Genomic DNA, 22,111 nt, shown 5'->3' with positions numbered 1-22,111 from the left:
AACCCATCTGAACGCCATCCTGTGCAACCTGCTCTGGCAGGGCAGCTGGAGTGGCCGACCTCCAGAGGTGCCTTTCAATCCCCAGCATGGTTTGAGTCTTTGATTCTGGGAGCTCAGGCTCCTGATGGAGGATGTGGTCTTTTGTCTGTAGTTGGCCCTTTTGGAGCTCAGTAATTCCGAGCAGTTTGGGGCCAGGTAGGTTGGATCCAACATGTTAAGAAACTGATGCTGGAAGCAGGCTTTTTTGGCCATCCTGTTTACAAAATCCTGGTGTCCCAAAGCTGGAAGGAACTGAGCAGCAGGAACCATTCCTTTACTGCCTTTCCTGGCTCCTCCCAGCACCACTGCCAGGGCAGTGCCAGCACTTCTCTCTGTTCTGCTCTTCCCTTACCACCTCCTCTACCTGCTTCTCTGATCTCTCTGCAAATCTTCACACCAGCAGGAGCCAGCAAAGCACATCCAAGCCTTGCAGGTATCTTTTGATTTGGGGAGTGCCAGTGTTTAACGTGGGGAGGCCTCTGAGGTGAATTGTGCCTCGACAGAAACAGCCCCAGTGATCCCTGACAGGCATCCTGGCTGGGAGAGAGCAGTGAGTGGGGTTCACTGGGACTGTGTGTGGCTGAAAGATAGGGGGAAAGAGAAAAAGATGAGAAATGGAAGGGAAAAAAAAGAAAAAGAAGATAAACCCAGAGTGGCTGGAAACTGCCCAGCAGGGAAAGACCTGGGGGTGTCAGTGGACAGCAGCTGAAGATGAGCCAGAGGGTGCCCAGGTGGCCAAGAAGGCCACCAGCAGCCTGGCCTGGATCAGCAACAGTGTGGGCAGCAGGAGCAGGGAAGTGATGATCCCCCTGTACTGGTGGGCACTGGTGAGGCCACAGCTTGAGTACTGGGTTCAGTTTTGAGCTCCTCACTCCAAGCAGGTCCAGAGAAGGGCAACAAAGCTGGGGAAGGGTCTGGAGAACAGGGCTGGGGAGGAGCAGCTGAGGGACCTGGGGTTGTTCAGCCTGAAGAAAAGGAAGCTGAGGGGAGAACTTCTGGCTCTCTACAGCTACCTGAAAGGAGACTGGAGTCAGGTGGGGTTGGTCTGTTCTCATTAGTATCAGGTGATAGGATGAGAGGAAATGGCCTCGAGTTGCACCAGGAGAAGTTCAAGTTGGAGATTAGGAACAATTTTTTTGCTGCAAGAGTGGTCAGGGATTGGAACAGGCTGCCCAAGGAGGTGGTGGAGTCCCCATCCCTGGGGGTGTTGGAGAAAACGTGGCCGTGGCACTGTGGGACATGGTTTAGCGGCCATGGTGGGGTTGGGTTGATGGTCGGATTGGGTGATCTTAGAATCATAGAATCATTACGCTTGGAAAAGACCTCTAAGAGACCTTTGAGAGACCTTTTCCAGCCTTAACGACTCCATGAGTCTATGACCTCCCGGGAGAGGAGGAGAACGAGCCCAGGGACGCGGCTGCTGATCCCGCTGCCCCCCGCACCTCCCGCGGCCGGCGGAGCCCCGGCGGGGCGGTCCAGCGCTCTTTTCCCTCCCCACTCTGTCCCTCCCTCCCTGCTTTCCCCTCCTCTCTCTCCCCCCCCAAGCCCAACCAGCCCCGTCCCGCCCCGATTGTGCAATCGGCGGGGCCGGCGGCACCGCCCGGAGCCCGGCACCGGGGGGAGGGAGGCGGCAGCTCCCCGCCCGCCCCGGCAGCCGCCGGGCACCGCGGGGCTGTAGCTGCCCGCTGCCCGGATCCCATGGGATGTGCCCGCCGTCGCCTGGCCGGTGAGTACCCCCTCGGCTTTGTGTGTGTGTCCCCTTTTCCAGCACACCCCGGACCTGCTGCTGAGCACCACCAGATTTTTCTACCTCTTTCCCTTCGCCTCCTGTCTCCCCCACTCCCTCCCCCGGTAATTGATGGCCGGAGGATGAAGGCTTTGCCACGAGCAGAAATCAGTTGCAGATGAGGAGGACTTCATGAGGAGGGGTGTGTGGGGGTGTGTGTGTGGAGGATCTGCTGTGCAAATCCTTCTGCTATTTCCACCGCTGCTTTAGGGCAAGGAAAATAAAGGAGTGGGCTGTGTGGAGCGGCGCTGCGTGGGTCAGACATCTGCGGGGCAGAGCCCTCCCCAGCTACTTTGGGGTTCGGACAAAAGTGCAGAGGAAAGAACGGGAAGGTTTGGTGCGTGGATTCACTACAGACGTGTGCTGAAGGAAGGATCTTCCTGACGGCAAAGCAGTAGACTTTCTGTTAGTCGGGAAGTTCGTGCCGAGGATGAATTTCCATCCTCCGTGTCCTACAAACAGTTTTGTGCTTACTGGAACATCACAAAGGTTTACATCCGATTTATCTCTACCTGCTTCTTGAGGCATAACTTCCCGTTTCAGTTCGCCTGAGGATTTGGGGCAAGTTCTGTTTGTTACAGACAATAATCTCTGCCTTTTATGCGCCGTGGGGATTTCTCCTCTTCTCTGCGAGATGTTGTGGGCACTGAACATGCTTCAACTCATTTCCAGGCTGCATTAAAGTTGATCCAGGCAATCCCTTATTGCCTCCTAACAGCTCTCTGATGAGGACACTCTTAAGCTCTGCTCCACAGCCGAATTTTTGCGTGTAAGATTGACTCCATTCAATTCCAGATTCAGCCTTTGTGAGGTTGTTATGGATTCGGGGCACCAATAGCTTTGCCATGCAGGGTTCGTTGGGGTTTTTTTTGGGGGTAGAAAATCTGCACCTGGGAACGAGTGGGCAAGATCCTTGTGATATGGTGAGGTCCATTTTTTTTTTCTTCCCCCCCTCCCCCCCCTGAAAATTTAATAACCTCTTTGCAATGTCCAACCAGCCATAAGTGCTGGGCACTTGTGCTTTTGGAAGGCAGTCTCCCATCTCGAAGAAAGAAAGGCTGCTCGCCTCCCATTTGCAAACCGCAGGATGGGAAATGGAATTTGCCTTCGGTATAAAAAATCCCAAGTGTTTGCAAACAGCCCTGAGAAGAATCCAAGCTCTTGGCATGACCTCTCTGTGCCAAATTCCAGCTTGGGGAGTTTGTGGTCTTGCAGGGGAAAAAAAAAAAAAAAAGACAACAAAAAAAAAAGGGGCAAAGGAGCAAAGCCTTCCTGAGCGCCCGGTTGTCTTTTCCGCAGCGAGGAAAAGAGTCCAGCTGGAGGGAATGTTGGGTGCCTGGGAAGCACAGGATTGGGCCCTGGGCCAAAATGCTTTTAAAGTAGCCTTGAAGACCTGCTTGTGTTTGGAGTGACTTTGCTCGTGGTGTGTGGTGGCACTGCCAAGGTCGTGGTGAGTTGGTGTAGCCGTGGGAAACCTGCCCGAGAAGCTCCTGGGCAGTTCTTCCTGCCCGGCTCTGTGCTGTTCCCATTAAAGTGTTAGCAACACCTCCACTGGCTCCTGTATCCTAGCTGCAGTCACTGTGGGGCAAGCAGAGCTTGAGGAATTGCTCCATCCTAGGGCCTGGATCCTTCTCTTTGTATTTTGGAGTCTGCTGGAAAATAAAACCCCAACCAACCTCCTGTGAAGTCGCCCAGGCTCGAAGGTCCTCTGTGATAAAGCAAGGAGCAGAGAACCCATGGATCCAGCACAGCTTAGGGCAAAGCAACTTCTCAGCCTCAAATCAGACTCTTAAAAAGCTGAGTGGCTGATCAAATGGTGCTCCTGGGGGAGGATTTGGGTTGGAAGGAGGGCTGGTCTGAGCTCTGCGCCTCCCGTTAGCCCTGCAGGAGCTGTGCTTGCTGCTTCACCAGACCTTTGTTCCTCGCACCGCGCTGCATGGGGAGGGAGTGACACGGGGGGGTGGTGGGGGCCAGGACTTTCCAGGGTGTAAATTAGCTGTGATGGTTGGAGCAGAACAACCCCAACACTCTTTTCTACCAGTTATGGAGCTGGGCTGCAACCTCCCTCCTATTGCACATTGCCCAGATTTCAATCCTTCGGAGCTGAGTTTTGGAAGTGGTGTCAGGATGGGGCCCTCGTCTTGGGCACTTTCTCAGATGAAGCTTTAAGCCTCTTTCTGCTCTGCTCTGGAGCTCAGATGCCTTGGCCAGAGAGGAGAAAAGATCAGCATTCAGTTTGTGGTTTGATTTAGTTGTGGTTGCTGGGCCTGATCCTGCAGTTTGAGGACAGGCAGGTCCCAGTGTTATGTGAGGTCAGCCCCTGGCACCGGGGGGTATCAGTTTGGATGCCCCAACCTGAGCTGTGAGCTGTTGCCTTCCCCCCAGAAGCCTTTTCCCTGCAGGGCCAGGTGGGTTTTGTGCTTTGTTGTTGGAGGTCAGTGCCATGGGTACCTGACACAGACGCTGGGTTTTGTATCCTCCAAACTGCTGCAGCATGAGGCAGAGATTAAAAGAGGGGAAAAAGCAGCACTCAAGCCAAGGAGATTTGTACCACAGTGGCCAGGATGTGACCCAAACAGGGAAGAAAGGGAGAGGGCAGCAGCGGGAAGGATCCTGCATCATCACCCAAAGATCCACAGCTTCAGCTGCAAAGCCCTTTCCCCTTCCCTCTTTCCACCTCTTGCTCCAGCAGCTGGGAACCTGATCCTGCGAGCTCAGCCCCGCTGCGTGGGCCAGGGCTGGATGTTTTTGTGCCAGTTTGGTAATGGATGACCAGGCAAGGCCTGGAGCCACGCTTGGCATCCCAGCCGCCCCCCATGGCTGCCCTGCGCTAGAGCAGCCCTCATCCTGGTGGCCACTAGGTCCTGGAACTGGTTTTGTCTGGTTCCAGTTATGCCTGTTTGGAGTAAGATGAGTGGTGCCAGATTCTGATCTCATTTGCACCACTGGAGTCACTCGGAGGAGCCGGTCCCAGTTTACCTCACCCTAAGTGAAAGCAGAACTGGAGCCTGCTGGGAGAAGCGTTCCCCGGGGACATGGCTGCTGCCTGCCTGCAAATCAAACTCTTGGGGCCTTTCCCAGAGCCTGGGAGGATTTTGCCACCGGCCCCATGGAAGCTCTTTTTCACCCAAAGAGGAGGGGAGAGGCTGTGGCTCGGTCAGAAGGGGGGAGGTGGTACCATGGTGGCTTCCAGAGTGAGCCAAGCGCTTGGGGGAGATGCTGTTGGCCAGGTGATGGTGGTCAGGCTCTGGGGTTAGTGAGCTGTGGTGGAGGAGAAGACAACTCTTTTTCCATGCTTGCAGTGGTCAGGGATGGCTCTAGAGATAGCAGCCTGGCTGGAGAGCAGCAGCTGTTGCCATCATGTGAGATTTTCAGAGGGGTTTGGGTGCCCTTTTGGACACCTATGGTGGTGCTGCGTGGCTGAAGTTGGCTGTGCTGGGTGGCTCTGCCTGCTCTGCCACAGCCAGCGTGTGGGAAACACCAGCTCTGGGGGAAACACAGGAGGGAGTTGAGCCTCCTTCAGGTCCAGACATGTGAGCAGAGCCTCTGGCTGAAAGGCTGCTCACAGCTGGCTTTGAAAATGCCTCCTCCTCCTCCTCCTCTTCTCTCAGATACGACCTACCACTGGGGACTGCTGGAGCCCCAGCGTGTGGCAGGCTGCTCTGTCCTTGTGCAGGGTCAGACACTGCACCTCCATCCTCTCCCTTTCCCCAGTTTACTGAGGCACCCCACAACTGCCAGCTGCTGGAAGCTTCTTTTCCAGGTCCCCAACACAGCTGATCCTTGCTTCCATCCTGCTTTTCCTGCTGCCTTTAGGGGGCTGTGGTGCCCCACGTTTCGAGCAGGTGCTTGGAGAATTGTACAATTGTTTGGTTTGGGACAGACCCTCTACCATCACTGAATCAACCATCAGCCCAACACTACTGTGGCCACTTAACCATGTCCCAAAGTGCTGTGGCCACGTTTCCTAGAGGGAGTGGAAGGTGGTGTGGGGCCAGGCTGTGTTCTGATGCTTTTGGCTGATGTATTTCCCTGGCTGTGATTGTTCTTAATGCTGAAGAAATGGAGCAATGGAAATAAATTGCCAGAAACTTGTTTATGTTACTCTTGCCTCCTCCACAGGCTATTAGAGTGTCCCTTTTCCAGCAGAGCTCCTTTAGGATCCCATCTTAGCCTATCTAAGTCCATAGGTAGCTTTCCAATGACTTTTATGTAAGTAAAGGAGCTTGGATTTAGGGTTTGGGTTTTTTTTTTTTTTTTTAGCTGCACCAAATGAGTTGGCGGAGTGCTCAGTGCACGATCACAGAGCCAGAGTTCAACTCTCAAGGTATCAAATCTTTTGAAATGGTGGCCAAAGCAGGGGAAGGGAGAGGGCTTAAAAAAAACCCAATCCCTGCTGCTCTGCTTTGCTCTATGTCTGCTTTCTATCTGTGAATCACCCAACCATGCTTGAGTGGAAATTAATACCTTACGGAAAGGGAAGCTCGAAGGTCTCCTGGAAAGGAGCAGCCAGAAGCACACTGAGAAGTGACACAGCTTTTTCTCCATCATCAAAGGGTTTTTAGGATAGGGGAGGGTTGTACACTTTAAATATCAAATGTTTTATGTGGCTGTAGTTCCTTTGCAAAGTTTGCAGCTCAGCAAAGCAAGGCTGAAGCTCTCAGCTCAGGAGAGGCTTCTGTGTATGGGTAAGCACTCCTCTGGCTTGCTGTCCTGGGGGATCACCTCCAGACATCTTCAGTGCTGAGTTCTGCTCCCTCTCCCTGCTGAGATTCTTGTCACAGCAATCACAGAATGGGTTGGGTTGGAAGGGACCTTAAAGCTCATCCAGTTCCATCCCTGTGCTGTAAGCAGAGACACCTCCCACTAGACCAGGGGCTCAAGGTCTTGTCCAATCTGCCCTTGAAAACCTGCAGGGAGGGAGCATCCACAACCTCCCTGGACAACCTGTGCCAGTGTCTCCCCACCCTCACTCTAAAGAATTTCTTCTTCATCTCCAGTCTCAATCTCCCTTCTTCCAGCTCAAAGCCATTGCTGCTCATCCTGTCACTTCAAGCTCTTATCAGAAGTCCCTCCCCAGCTCTCCTGGAGCCCCTTCAGGTACTGGAAGGCTGCTCTAAGGTCTCCCTGGAGCCTTCTCTTCTCTGAACAGCCTGACCTCTCCCAGCCTGTCCCCATAGGGAAGGTGCTCCAGCCCTAATCAGATTCATTTAGGCTGTTGCAGGCCCAAGAGCAGTCTCCAAAGGATGTTGTGCTTTGTATTTTCTGGGGTTTGGTGTTTTTTTGTGGGTGGTTTTTTTTTTTTGTGTTTTTTGTTTGGTTGGTTGTGGGTTTTTTGTTTGTTTGTTTTGTTTGTTTGTTTGTTTGTTTGCAGCCAAATTAAACCATGTAAAATTTTAGCTAAATGCAGATGTCAGCAGAGGGAGAAGAGTTGAATAAGGACAAGCAGTGAATAAAAGCTGTTGTTTTGATAGGGTTGGTTTGGTTGTTTGTTTTTTTTTTTCAGTACAAAGTGATTTTTCAGGTTTTTCACAGCTTAGATTTTTTTTTTTTTTTTTGCTGATAATTCTGCCTTTTCATATTTTTCTCTTCGGTGTAAGCAAATATTAGAATTGGTTTGGTTGGAAGAGACCTCTAAGATCACTGAGTCCAACCATCAACCCAACACCATCATGGCCACTAAAACATGTCCCCAAGTGCCATGGCCACACATTTCTTGAACACCTCCAGGGATGGGGACTCCACCACCTCCCTGGGCAGCCTGTTCCAGTGCCTGACCATTTGAGTTGGGATCCCTAAGAGGCAATTCCCTGTGGTATTTGGAAGCTGCTGTGTCTGAGCAGAGCCACATTTGCCACCAAATCAGCCACTTGCTGTGGCTTTGCTTCCTCTCAGGTGCCTAAACCATCAGTTGGCTTTTAGCATTTACAGCCACCTGCAAGGAGCTTGCTCCTGGCCACCTCCATGCTCAGGAGCAGTCCCCCCTGAGTCCTTGGAGAGCTTTTTCTTCTCCAGGCAGCAACCCTCCCACCTTGGCCTGCAGCACAGTGTCCTTGTGTGACTCCCCCACCATGCAGTGATGTCCTGGCCTGACTCCCACCTTCCCTGTGTTTCCCTCAAGCACCTTCCCATCGAGGAATGTGCTCTGCATCGTGTGGGGCAAGGGCTGCTGGCAGCCATCCCTCTCCTTCTGCCCCAGCAGCCTCTTCCCTTGAAGGAAATCTGGCATTCCAAAGACCTCCCTGTGCTTTCCCACCCTCTCCACACCCATCAGCTCACTGCAGAGAATCACAGAGTCACAGAATTGTCAGGGTGGAAAGGGAACTCAAGGATCAGCCAGTTCCAATGGGCAGGGACACCTCACACCAGAGCAGGTTGCTCACAGCCACATCCAGCCTGGCTGCAAAAACCTCCAGGGATGAGGCTTCCACCACCTCCCTGGGCAACCTGTGCCAGTCTCTCACCATCCTCATGGGGAGGGCTTCCCCTCTCTCTGCTTCTACAAGCTGGGAAACTGAGGCACAGAGCAGTGCACTCAGCAGCACATCTTTGGGGCCTCCTCTTCACCTGTGCTCCAGCTTTCCTCAGCAGAATGGCCCAAACCACTGCTTGAACACACAGGCAGGACCTGGACCTGCTGTGGCTCACATCTAACACCAGCTTAGGGGTTCCCTTGGCAGCTTGGAGTGGTGTAGCTTGAGAGCCAGGCTGGCTGGGGAGCCAGCTCCATCAGGCAGGACAGGGAGGCAGGAGAGGAAGGTGGAGATCCCAGCTCTGCTGGGTGGGAAGCCAGCTCCATCAGGCAGGAGAGGAAGGTGGAGATCCCAGCTCTGCTGGGTGGGAAGCCAGCTCCATCAGGCAGGAGAGGAAGGTGGAGATCCCAGCTCTGCTGGGTGGGAAGCCAGCTCCATCAGGCAGGAGAGGAAAGTGGAGATCCCAGCTCTGCTGGGTGGGAAGCCAACTCCATCAGGCAGGAGAGGAAAGTGGAGATCCCAGCTCTGCTGGGTGGGAAGCCAGCTCCATCAGGCAGGAGAGGAAAGTGGAGATCCCAGCTCTGCTGGGTGGGAAGCCAGCTCCATCAGGCAGGAGAGGAAGGTGGAGATCCCAGCTCTGCTGGGTGGGAAGCCAGCTCCATCAGGCAGGAGAGGAAGGTGGAGATCCCAGCAGTCATCCAGACCAGGAGCTGAAGCTTTGACTGTGTCCATCTCACTGAGATGTCATGCACAGACTCATAGAATCATTAAAGTTGGAAAGGACCTCTCAGATCATCAAGTCCAACCATCAGCCCAACACCACCATCACCTTGTGTGCACTTCACACAAGCACTTGAATCCCTGACTCAGGCACTGAGGCCAGGCCATTTCCAGGCTTCATCCTTCATTTTCCTTCGCTGTAGGGAGGAGCTGTCACTGTTCCTGGGGGGCATCCACAGGCTTGGAGCCTTGGCTGAGCAGTGTTTGTAGAGCTCCAGGCCTTTCTTGTCTCTCAGAAGCCCAGATGCTGTGTGTGTGGCCATGAGCACAACCTACCTGTGCCTGTGGTTTTCTGAACTTGGCAAAACTGCAAGATCCTGGATAAGAAAAATGCCTATAAATAGATCCAACTGCTCAGGAAACATTCCCCATGTCCACCTGCAGGCTTGTCTTGTATTCTGGTGTAAACTTCCTGCTGGAAAAAGAGAGTAAAACTGATTAGATCTGTTTTATTCTCCTCCAGAAGTGTTTGCTTTCCAAAGGGCTGGGAACAGCTGTGGGCTCTGTGGTGGGAACGTGGCCTCCAAGGTAATCCCCCTGATTGTCCTCCGGCCGCTGGATCCACTGAGATTTTCCCAGCTGCTTCCAGCCTTTGGCAGGGACTGTCCTGCCTGTGGGGCTCCTGAGGGACCCCGGGACTGCTGGGATGGGAGGGAGGAGCAGTTCTAGGTGATGCAAACCATCTTGAGCGTGCTACCATCAGATTCCTAGAGTGGGTTGGGATGGAAGCGACCTTGAAGACCCTCCAGTTCCAACCCCCTGCCGTGGGCAGGGACACCTCCCACCAGCACAGGTTGCTCAGCCTGGCCTTGAACACCTCCAGGCAGGGGGCATCCACAGCCTCCCTGGGCAACCTGTGCCAGTGTCTCCCCACCTTCACTGGAAAGAATATCTGACTCCCATCGGGGCTCTCTGGAGGCTCAGCCCTCAGCAGGACTCCTTGCAGGGAAGCTGAGCTGGGACGGCTGGGACCCACCAGCCTTGCACGTTGTGCCCCTCAGCTCCTTGGGCACAGAGGCAACCTGGAAAAGGGCTGTGGGGCAGCTCAGCAGAGGGCTGCAGCTGTGAGCTGTTTGTCTCTGGAGGCTGGGATGTGCCAGGCTGGAGGGCTGAGTCATTTGATTCCTCCAATGTGTGCTGCTGAGGGCTGGTGGAGGAGGAGGAAGCTGCCCCACGGTTCCCCGCCGGGGGAGACCCTCACGGGCTGATGGCTCTGCCGGAACTGAGCTGAACTTTCTGCTTGAAGAGCTTTGACTAGCAGGGAGTGGAGGGGGTCGGGGGGAGAGGCAAACAACAAGTGCTTTGGTTGTGGAGAAGAGAAAGAAGCCCCTGTGTGTGCGGGGAAGTGCAGGCCAGGGCTGGGGTCAGCGGCGGGGAGCGCACTCTCCTTGCTCTCGGGGCTGCAACGTGTAATTTAGCTTGTCACGGAGGAATGCGCTCAATGCCTGCCTTTAATCGCGGGGTTTGCAAACCTGCTCGGGTGCCTCATCTTCCTTTTTCCCTTCCTTCCCTTCCCAGCTGGGTCTGGGGGTCGGGAGGAGGGGGTTGGGGGGAGAAGGAACACGGTGCTTTTGTCTCCCCACCCGGTGGCTGCTGTCAGATGAATGGTCTGAGCGGCAGCCCTGCTCGCATGATTGGGTTGAACTCTGCCAAGCCGAGGTAGCAAGCAGCCTGTGTCCAGCCCCAGCTCCCTGCCAAACTCAGCTGCAGCAGATGTTTTTCCTGGGTGCTGGTGGTGTAAACCTCCTGAACTTACTAGAAACGTGGCCCTCGGGGTTCCAGAGGCTTCTTGGAAGTGGGGAAAAAAACACCATGGGGATGGTGGCTTGAGGGCTGCTGGAGGCTTAGCGTCAGGGGTTGGGGGATAGCAGTGCTCAGCACCCTGAAGGACATGGAGCTGCTGGTGAGGGACTAGAGGAGGCCATGGAGATGATGGTCAGAGGGGATGCAGCACCTCCGCTGCAGGGACAGGCTGGGTGAGGTGGGGTTGTTCAGCCTGGAGAAGAGAAGGTTCCAAGGAGACCTCAGAGCAGCCTGCCAGTACCTGAAGGGGCTCCAGGAGAGCTGGGGAGGGACTTTTGACAAAGGCTTGGAGTGCCAGGATGGCTTTGAGCTGGAAGAGGGGAGATTGAGACTGGAGATGAGGAAGAAATTCCTTCCAGTGAGGATGGGGAGACACTGGAACAGGTTGCCCAGGGAGGTTGTGGATGTTCCCTCCCTGGAGGGGTTCAAGGCCAGGTAGCAACCTGGGCTGGTGGGAGGTGTCCTTGCCCTTGGCAGAGGGGTTGGAACTGGATGATCTTTAAAGTCCCTTCCAACCCAACCCATTCTGTGATGCTGTGAAGAACTGGGGTAGAGTTGTGTTTGCTCCAGCTCTGTAGAGCTGCCCAGATCCTCTGCTCACACATTGCCCCTCTGCAAACCATCCCAGTGGCCATGCTGCCTGGGGCTCTGGTTACTAAGACATCCCAGCTGAGGAAAGGAGGGGGCTCAGACAGATGGTAAAGTGCTTTCCTGAAGCCAGGCCAGGCCCTGTGCTGGAGCAGAGCACAACCTCACTCATCCTCCTCTTGCTATCTGAGAGAGCAGCCCAGATGCTCAGAGATGATCCTTCAAGCCTCTGCTCTGAGCAGAAACACCTCCAGGCAAACAAAGGTCCCAGGGAGGCAGGGCTGTCAGCACAGACACAAATGTTTGTCTCTTTGCTGCAGGGTAGAGACACTTCAGAAAGCTGGAAAAAAACCAGACTCCAGCCACCAGCTCTCTTTGGGCAGAAGGAAATTGCTCTTTAGTGGGGCATGTGGAACTGAACTTGTGTCCTGACTCCAGAGGAATTTCAGCTGCTCCCCTGGGGCTTGTGATTGCTCTTTGGGTCACATCCCAGCTCTGATCTCGGGCTTGCCTTTGGGAGCAGGATTCCTCAGCAGGGAGCTGCTGGCATTTGAGGAATGAGTGATGCTGGTTTCAGAAAACCAAGCAAACCAAGAGTGTGTGTGTGGAGCTTACCTGGCTGCTTGTGAGCAGAACCTGCTGAATTCCCCCTCTGGAATGGAGAAAAAGAATTCAGGGAGCAGAAGTAAACCCTGAGAGTTGTCTTCAGGACAAATGTGTTTAACCACATCGATCTCATTAGTTACTTGAACTCTAATTAGTACAAATTCAAGGGTTAAAGCCCTCTGCCTGTCTCAAACCAAGACCTGCAGAGCCCAGTTTGTGCAGGTGTCCTCACCAAGGACCTGTGGGATTCACAGGAACTGTGAGTGCTGGGAGGATTGGGAAGCCAGGGCATTAAAGGTGATGTTGTGTGGTGCCATTATGGTTCCTCTATCACCAGGAAACAAGAAAGTTTAGCAGAGGCTCCTCCTCCTTCCTCTAGAGATCCTGGGGCCAGGGAATGAGGATGCTGGCTGCCCTGGGATGGAGGATGGCATGGGGAAGCTCTGCTATGAGGACAGGTTGAGGGAGCTGGGGGTGTTCAGCCTGGAGAAGAGGAGGCTCCAGGGAGATCTAACAGCAGCCTGCCAGGACCTGAAGGGGACCTACAGGAAGGCTGGAGAGAGACTGTGTGCAAAGGCCTGCAGGGACAGGACCAGGGGCAATGGCTTCAGACTAGAGCAGAGCAGATTTAGGTTGGATGTCAGGAAGAAGTTCTTCACTCTGAGGGTGGTGGAACACTGCAACAGGTTGCCCAGGGAGGTGGTTTTGGGCTCCATCCCTGGAGATATTCAAGGTGAGGCTGGACAGGGCTCTGGGCAGCCTGAGCTAGTTGGGGATGTCCCTGCTGAGTGCAGAGGGGGTTGGACTGGATGAGCTTTGGAGGTCCCTTCCAACCCAGACCACTCTATGATTCTGTGACTCTATGTGATTCTATGATTCTATGATTCTATAATTTTATGATTCTATGACTTTATGATTCTATGATTCTGACTCTGACTATGTCATGGCTCATGATCTATGACTGTGATTCTAGTTTTATTCTATGACTCTATGATTCTATGACTGTGATTCTAAGATTCTATGATTCTATGACTGTGATTTTAAGATTCTATGACTCTATGATTCCATGATTCTATGATTCTATGATTCCATGATTCTATGATTCTATGATTCTATGACTCTATGTCTCTATGGTTCAGATCCAGGAGGTTTTGCTTAGTGTGGGGCTAACAGGGCAAGCTCCTCTGCCCCATGATGACCTTCAGACACCTAGCTGGAGCTGCTAGGTGCTAGCTGAGGTCCTCCAGCTGAGGATGTGTTGGTGGTGATGGTGCAGACAGACTGAGCAGCCAGGCCAACACCCAGCTGGCAGTCCCCAGGGCAGAGCTGCCTGGCTCACCAGTGTCTGATAAACAAGACAATTTTCCTCTCCTTTTCCCAGCAAGTGTTAGAGAGCCAGGCCCAGGAGCCATGGGAATCCATGGGAGTCTTTCCAGTGTGGGCTTTGGATCCTGCTCTAGCTAAACAAACAGAAGGCAGTAACAAATAATGTGGCTCTCAGCTGCCTCTGGGAGCACAAATGTCTGCCTCTCACTCTGACTCCATCCAAACCCCACAAAGGAAAAAAAAAGTCCCTGTTCCTCTGATGCTTTTCCATCTGCCTTTCCCCAGCGATTGGGAGGGTTGGGGCAGGCACCTTGGCTCGGGAATCCTGCGTGGGATTTCTCCCGGGGAGGGGGGGAGGAGGGGGTGAGTAACCTCCTCTGCTGTGACCACCTTGGAGAGGGAGGTTTGTGCCTGGGCTCCCCCTCCTTGTCTGCAGACCGAGTTCCATCCTCAGCATCACCCTCTGCTGGGTTTGGGGGGCTGTACACAAATAAAAGCTGTGCTGCTCTTTCCTGTGGGTTTCCAGCCCTTGGGTTGAGGTTTCCAGCCCCTGGGTTGAGGTTTCCAGCCCCTGGGTTGAGGCTTCCACCTCTTGCTGCTGCCTTGCAGCGACACCTGCTGCACGTTTCCAAGAGGAGGAAGAGTTCCCTGACCAGGGATGGTCCCTTTGCTCCAGGAAGGCTTGCAGCAAGGCCACCTTTGGTGTTTAAGGTGGGAGAGAAAGGAGCTAGGAAATTGATGGTTGAGGAGCTGGGGAAGTGATGGTTGAAAAGCTGGAGCTGAGCTGGCACTGAGGACTCCCAGCCAGAGCCATCCTGTTCCCTGGGAGGGGATTCTGCCTCTCTGCTGTGCTCTACTGAGACCTCCCCTGCAGTGCTGGGGCAGCTCTGGATCAGCACAGCACAGACAGGGAGCTGGTGGAGCAGGGCCAGAGGAGGCCACAGCAATGCTGGCAGGGCTGGAAGGGCTCTGCTGGGAGGCCAGGCTGGGAGAGTTGGGGTTGTGCAGCCTGGAGAAGAGAAGGCTCCAGGGAGACCTTCTGGTGGCCTTGCAGTGCTTCAAGGGGCCAAGAAAGCTGGGGAGAGACTTTTTCTCAGGGCTTGCTGTGTCAGGACAAGAGGAGATGGTTTGGAACTGAAAGAGGGAGATGCAGAGGGGAGGGAAGGGAGAAATGTTTGACCCTGAGGGTGGTGAGAGCCTGGCCCAGGTTGCCCAGAGAGGTGGGAGATGTCCCATCCCTGGCACCATCACAAGTCAGATTGGGGCTGTGAGCAACCTGCCCTAGTTGCAGCTGTTCCTGCTGACTAAGGAGGGGTTGGACTGGATGAGCTTTAAAGCTCCCTTTCCAACCCAAACCATTCCATGATTCTCTGAAGTCTGCTCCTTCCTCAAATAAAAGCATTGCTGTGCTCTGCAGCTTCTCCAACCTGGCTCAGCCTGTGGTGGTGACACTTTTGTTTTGCAAACTTCTCCTGGCTCAGCCTGTGGTGGTGACACTTTTGTTTTGCAAACTTCTCCTGGTCCAGCTTCGTGTGGGAAATGATGAGGAGCCTGCTTGTTGCTCCTGGCACAAAGCTTGGGGGGCAATACTGTGGGTGTCTGCCTGCCCCAGAGCTTGTCTGGAAGAGGGAAGAGGCAGAGCAGTGTGCCCAGCCCTGTGTGGTGTTCCAGGGAGCCCTCCTGGCTGTGGAGCTCCCTCCCTGTGAGGACCTATCTGCTCTTGTCACAGCTGAGACCTGCCCTCAGACTGGACAAATGGGTCTGAGCTTCCTGCTGACGCTTTGCTCTCTGTCTCCAGCTGTAGGGTTCTGGCAGAGCTGGCCATGATGCTATGGTTTGTGGTTGGGGTCCTCTTCCCAGCACTGCTCCTGGCTGCACCACCCCCCATAAACAAGCTTGCCCTCTTCCCAGACAAGAGTGCCTGGTGTGAGGCCAAGAACATCACCCAGATCGTGGGGCACAGCGGCTGCGAGTCCAAGTCCATCCAGAACAGGTACAGACACCCCCAGGGCAGGGCTGGAGCCAGCTGCTTTCCAGCAGAGGAGGTCTGAGCAGTCCTCATAAACCTCTGGAGGGTTGGGGGGGCAAGAAGAAGGGGCCAGGCTCTCTGTGGTGCTGGGCAAGGGGCAATGGATGCAAACTGCAACCCAGGAGGTTCCACCTCAACAGCAGGAGAAACCTCTTTGGTGTGAGGGTGATGGAGGCCTGGAGCAAGCTGGCCAGAGAGGTTGTGGAGTCTCCTTCTAGAACTGGAGACTTTCAAGACCCATCTGGATGTGTTCCTGTGTCCTCTGCCCTAGGGGATCCTGCTTTGGCAGGGGGGGTTGTGGAGTCTCCTTCCCTGAAGAGCTTCCAACCCCCCCCTGGCCATTGTGGTGCTGGGCAAGCTGCTGTGGGTGCCCTGCTGGAGCAGGGGGGTTGGAGTGGATGAGCTCCAGAGGTCCCTCCCAACCCCCTACCATTCTCTGATTCTGGGATTTGCTGGTGGCACCAGAGTGGCTCTGGGCACTGTCACACAAGCAGCCAGGCACAACCTCTGCCCAGCTGCCTCCTCTCTGTCCCGGTGGAAGGTCAAATCCACCTTCCCTGGGAAGAGCAGGCACCCCCTGCTGAGCCCTCACCCCTCCTGTTGTCTCTGCAGGGCCTGTCTGGGGCAGTGTTTCAGCTACAGCGTCCCCAACACCTTCCCTCAGTCCACAGAGTCCCTGGTTCACTGTGACTCCTGCATGCCAGCCCAGTCCATGTGGGAAATTGTGAGTATCCTGCCCTGCTCCTGCTGCTCCCTGCCCAGCCTGCCTCAGGGGCTCGCAGCTCTCCTCTGCCCCCACCCTAGGGCAAGTCCTTCTCCTTCCCTGAGCTTTCCCCTCTCCTAGGGTCCTTCCAGGGTGGCTCTCAGGTGAGTGTACCCTGGCTGGAAGGGGCTGCAGCAGCAGTGTGCCTGCAGGCTGCAGAAGCATCCCTGTCAGTCCCTGCATTATTCATCCCTGTGCTCACCCCCTGCCTCTTCTCCACCTTTGTCACCTCCTCCTCCCACTTGGGGGTTTTTGCCTTCCCAGATGTCCTTCCCACAGCCCATCTGCCACTCACCCTCAGGCTTCACTGCTTCATGCCACCACAGATCCTGGCTGGGCCACACACCCTGCCTTGGGAGCAAGCTTGGGCAGCCAGGCAGCTGAGTTCTGCTTTCAGCCCAGACCTTTGGGTAGATGCTTTGGTCCAAGCTGCCTGAGATGCTCAGCAACCACCAATATTCCTGTGCTGATAGTGCTTGGGAGCAGCATTCTCCTTGGCCTGGAGCATTTTCCTCAGGTCTCTACAGCTTGTGATGCTGCAAGACATTCCCAGAGGCCTCTTGCCTGGGTTGGTTTGTCTGTGTGGGCAGCAAGCCATCACTTCTGCCTTAAAACACCCCAGCTCTGAAAGCCAGCAGTGTCCTGCTTTGGATGTGGCCAGCAGGTGAAGGGAGGTGATTCTGCTCCTCTGCCCTGCTCTGGTGAGACCTCACCTGCAGCACTGTGTCCAGAATCCTGGGAATGTTGCTGTTGGAGGGGGTTCAGAGGAAGGTCACAAAGATGATCCGAGGGCTGGAGCACCTCTCCTATGGGGACAGGCTGAGAGAGTTGGGGTTGTGCAGCCTGGAGAAGAGAAGGCTTCAGGGAGACATCAGAGCAGCCTTGCAGTGCCTGAAGGGGGCTGCAGGAGAGCTGGGGAGGGACTTTGGACAAGGGCTGGGAGTGACAGGATAAGGAACAAGGGATTGAAATTAGATCAGGGCAGATTTCGACTGGAGAGGAGGAAGAAATTCTTTGCAGTGAGGGTGGGGAGAGAGTGGAACAGGTTGCTCAGAGAAGTGGACAGCTCCTCCCTGGAAGTGTTTAGGACCAGGCTGGGTAAGGCTGTGAGCACCCAGGTCCAGTGGGAGGTGTCCCTGCCCGTGGCAAGGAGGGGTTGGAACTGGCTGATCTTTAAGGTCCCTCCCAACCCCAACTCTTCTGTGGTTTTACAGTCTCCAGGCTGAAACTCTCACTGACCAGCGAGCTCAGATAGGAAATACTTCAGGAGGAAAAGATGTTTTAATTATTTTGAGGTCTTGGGTGCCAGGTTGGACTTTGATGACCCTTGAGGTCTTTTCCAACCTTATTGATTCTGTGACTCTGTGACTCTGTGACAGTTCCACCGCTGCAGGGGACGGGGCTGGCCAGACCTCCCCCTCAGCAGTGTGCCCTCACCCTGTCCTCTTGCTCTGCCCAGGTGACCCTGGACTGCCCTGGCAACGAGGAGATCCCCAGGGTCGACAAGCTGGTGGAGAAGATCCTGCACTGCAGCTGCCAGGCCTGTGGGAAGGAGCCCAGCCAGGAGGGAGCTCTGTTCAACGTCTACCTGAACGCCGAGGAGAGCCTGCCCCCCGAAGGGCCCAGCCCCCACCACTATGCCCACCCCCAGCAGGAGCTGGAGGAGCCTCCTGCCTCCAGCCACCACCACCACGAGGAGGAGGGCGAGGAGTGACCTGGCCCTTGGGGACTGTCCCTGCAGCGTGGGCAGGGGGGCTGTGTGCGAGGGAGAGGGCTGGGGCTTGGGGAGGGAGGGGGGTGGTGGTGGAGTCTTTCCTGTCTAGTAGCTCCCCTCGGGCTTTGCTCCACCACACCCCGGGGCTGGAGGAGCCTTCTGAGGCAGGAGAGGGGCTTGAGGGGTGGCCGTGGGGCTGGAGCTGCAGGGTGAGAGAGGAGGGCTGCAAACCCACTTGCACATCATAGTTCTAATATATTGAGAGGAGCAGGAGCTGGGCTGGGCTCCTCAACCTGCTGTGGAGCCCTTGCTGGCTCCTTCTGGGCTTGTCTCTTGTCAACAGCTCATCCCTGGGGTGGAGGAAGAAGGGCTGCAGCCTCTCCACCGTTCCACACCTCTCTGCTGGGCTGTGTGGGACTAGCAGCACCCCTTCCTCTCCCTGCCTGGGGACATGTGGGCTCAGTCTGGACACTCTGTTCCTCCTGGCACCATCTGGACCTTTATTCTGCCCCAAGCCCCTGGATTTGGTAGCTCTTGGGGAGCCATTTGCCCCAGGATGTGCCTCAGGGGCTGCATGCCTGAGGTTGCTGGAAGCTTGGTGGTGAGAGCCCTCATCCTGGTGGTCCTCAGAGCCACCACAACTACCTGAGGGAGCTGGATCCTGGTGTGAGGCTTCACATCTTGTGGCCCACAGGGGAGGGCCAAGAGCAGGCTGGTACTGGGCTGCTCTGGGTGGGAGCCAGCCCCTCTCCCTCTCTCCCTGCTGCACTTTAATGGTGGTGGAGGGAGAAGGGGGCTGAGGGCTGGGATGCTGATGTCCCTTTGCAGGGGGAGGCTTGGGGTGGGGGGACAGCCCTGGGCCCCTCCTGCTGCCCCTTTCTCTCTGCTGTATAAAGCTGATTTCTTTGTCCTGACAAGAGCTTCCAGAGCTTGTAATCCATGCCTCCCCCTCCTTTTTACAAGGTTTGGTTGGGTTCTTTGGTTGGTTGGTTGGTTGTTGTTGTTTTGTTTTTTTTTTTCTGAAATAAATTAGTTGTGGTTCCACTTCCCAGGGCTCTGGTGCCTCTCTGGGGATTTTGGCAGCAGGCACCCCAGTGCTGATGGGGCAGAGGCTGTAGGCATCAGGACACCAGAGGGGACAGCAAGGCATGGGATTGGGATGTTCCATTTGGCTTTCTGCTTTCCATCTGGGAGGAGGAGAAGGAGGAGGAGGGGAGGAAGATGCTAAAAGCTTCCTTGCTGTGAGGGTGCTGGAGGCCTGGAGCAGGCTGCTCAGAGAGGTTGTGGAGTCTCCTTCTCTGGAGACTTTCAAGACCCATCTGGATGTGTTCCTGTGCGACCTGCCCTAGGGGATCCTGCAGGGGGGGTTGGGCTGGATGATCTCTGGAGGTCCCTCCCAACCCCTACCCTTCTGTGATTCTAAAGGGAAAAGCCTCCCCAAACGCTGACCATCTGGGCTGCATGTGGAGCCTGCCTGCCAGCTGTGCCCAGGCATGTGTGGCCTCAGGGTCCCATCTTGCCGCAGCCTGGGGTTGTTCCCACTGGTTGTTCCCACTGGTGTGGGTGGGAAGCGTGTGGGGTCCCCGCGGCGTCACGCAGCCCTTATCTGCTCTGCGGCCACCAGGTGGCGCTGTCGGTCCAGGGCGGTCTGTGGCGTCCAGATGTTGGTGGCCTCCAGCGGTGCCTCCGGAGAGGAGGAAGATGAACTTGGGCATGGACACGGCCATGGATGTTCCTTTGTGAGTGAGGATGGGACTCAGAGGGCCTTGGCTGGAACCCAGCAGGCTCTGTCCAAGGGCGTTTGGATCCTGGACGTGTGACCTGCCCTAGGCGGCCCTGCTTTGGTGGAGAGGTTGGACTTGAGGATCATCTCCAGAGGTACACAGCATCACAGGATGTCAGGGGTTGGAAGGGACCTCTGGAGATCATCGAGTGCAACCCCCTTGCCAGAACAGGAGCAGAGAATCCAGCACAGGTCACACAGAACACATCCAGATGGGGCTGGAAAGTCTTCAGACAAGGAGACTCCACCACCTCTCTGGGCAGCCTGTTCCAGTGCTCCCTGATCCTCCCAGTGAAGAAGTTCCTCCTCATGTTGAGGTGGAACCTCCTGTACTGGAGTTTCTATCCATTGCTCCTTGTCCTATCCCAGGATGCAACTGAGCAGAGCCTGTCCCTGTCCCTTCCCTCTTAACCCCCAGCCCTCAGATATTGATAAACATTGATCAAATCCCCTCTCAGTCTTCTCCTCTCCAGACTAACCACCCCCAGGGCTCTCAGCCTCTCCTCAACCCTTCCAACCTCTACCACTCTATGATTCTATCATCAAGCATTCCCTGGGCAGGGCACAGCTTGGCTTTGCAGACCTCCAGTCCCACTGATGCCTGGGCACCCCCACATCCCCACTTGAGGAGGACAGAAGCCCTGGAGGACACAGAGACCTGGGGCTGTTTAGCTAGGAGAAGAGGAGGCTGAGGGGGGGATCTTGTTAATGCTTACAAATACCTAAGGGGTGGGTGTCAGGAGGATGGGGCCAGTGGTCCCCAGTGACAGGACAAGAGGTGATTGGCATAACCTTGAGCATAGGAACTTGCTTCTAAACATGAGAGAGAACTTCTTTACTGTGAGGGTGGCAGAGCCCTGGAGCAGGCTGCCCAGAGAGGTGGTGGAGTCTCCATCTCTGGAGGCTTCCAAGGCTCACCTGGATGCATCCCTGTGTGACCTGCTTTAGGGGCTCCTGCTCTGGCAGGGATGTTGGACTCAATTATAGAATTGTCAGGGTTGGAAGGGTCCTCAAGGATCATCCAGTTCCAACCCCTCTGCCATGGGCAGGGACACCTCCCACCAGATCAGGCTGCTCAGAGCCATGATCTCCAGAGGTCCTTTCCAACCCCTACCATTCTGTTATCCTGTGATGCTGTCACACACTTCACATCCTTCTGTGGAGCAAAGGCTCTGGAGATGAGCAGGGAAGGTGCTGAGCTCGGGGGGCAGCAGGGCTGAGCAGCAGTCGTGTCCTGGGGCTGAGCACCACTGCCTCGCTCAGCACCAGCCTGCCCCCAGCTGGGATCAGCCTGTGCCGAGCAGGCTGCTGCAGCCTGGGCTTGGGCTGGGCTTTTCTTGCTTGTTCCCAGCACAGATGGGCTGAGGAAGTGAAGCTTTGTGCTGGGAGAGCTCCTCTGAAGGAACCTCCTGCTGCGACCAGATCCTCGCCTGGGCGCTCTGCCCCGGGGCTGCCTGCCAGTGACGCAGAGGTGGCCTGGGAGGGGAGGCTTGGCTGGGAGCATCCAAAGGGAGATGAATCCTGGGGAAGCAGAGGGAGGGCAGATGTTGTGTGCAAGCTCCCAGGAGAGCTTGTCCCAGTACCAGTGGCAGCAGCTGTTTGCCAGTGAGCAGCTTGCCAGTGGCAGGGAGGTGCTGGGCTGCCTGTGGGCTGTGGCCAGGCACAGAGGTGAGTCCTGCTCTGCCTCTTGCCTTGCTCACAGCCCCTCAGCTGCCCCTTCAGCCACTGAGGAAAGCATGACAGAGCCTGGAATGGTTCCAGGGATGGGACATCTCCCACCTCTCTGGGCAACCAGGGTCTCACCACTCTCACTGTCAAAAATGCCTTCTTTACATCTAGCTTAAGTCTCCCCTTTTTTAGTTTCAAACCAATAAAACCTGCCTCAAAACGAGGTCCACATCCTCCCTTTGGCCCTGCAGAAGCCTCTCAGCTGCAGCATCTCTGATGGCCTCTCTCTGCTCTCTCCCCTGCACTGCATTCTTCCTCATGAGGGGGGGTGAGAGACTGGCACAGGTTGCCCAGGGAGGTGGTGGAAGCCTCATCCCTGGAGGTTTTTGCAGCCAGGCTGGATGTGGCTGTGAGCAACCTGCTGTGATGTGAGGTGTCCCTGCCCATGGCAGGGGGGTTGGGACTGGCTGAGCCTTGAGCTCCCTTCCAGCCCTGACAATTCTCTGATTCTATGGTTCCTCAACACATCTGCAGGGGATGGTTTCCACCAGCTCTGCTCTCCAGAAAAGGTGATGAGATGAGTAGATCTTGGTAAAGAGGCAAATTTCTGCCCCAGGGTGGGGTCCTGGGCAGCAGGAGGAGGCTGGTGGGGCGTGCAGCACACACAGCTGGAGCTCACCCTCACATCTGCAGCAGCATCTTCCCAAGGGAAGCACTTTGATGAGGGCTTTGGAGGTGCCAAGGGGAAGAAAG

At 55.5% G+C, this 22,111-nt stretch overlaps 1 protein-coding gene across 1 annotated transcript; it reads left to right on the top strand.

Annotated features, from left to right (window-relative positions):
• The first annotated feature begins 1,292 nt into the window (after positions 1–1,292).
• NBL1 (NBL1, DAN family BMP antagonist) lies at positions 1,293–17,907 on the top strand. The gene is given in 6 exon segments (XM_054394859.1): positions 1,293–1,300; positions 1,585–1,765; positions 9,542–9,606; positions 15,200–15,394; positions 16,043–16,154; positions 17,653–17,907. Coding segments are annotated over 6 exon segments (816 nt in total).
• The last annotated feature ends 4,204 nt before the right edge of the window (positions 17,908–22,111 follow it).

The sequence above is a fragment of the Indicator indicator genome, chromosome 32, assembly GCF_027791375.1.
Source record: "Indicator indicator isolate 239-I01 chromosome 32, UM_Iind_1.1, whole genome shotgun sequence".
NCBI lineage: Eukaryota > Metazoa > Chordata > Aves > Piciformes > Indicatoridae > Indicator > Indicator indicator.
The sequence above is the reverse complement of the archived record's forward strand: the minus strand, read 5'-3'. Positions and strand labels throughout refer to the sequence as shown.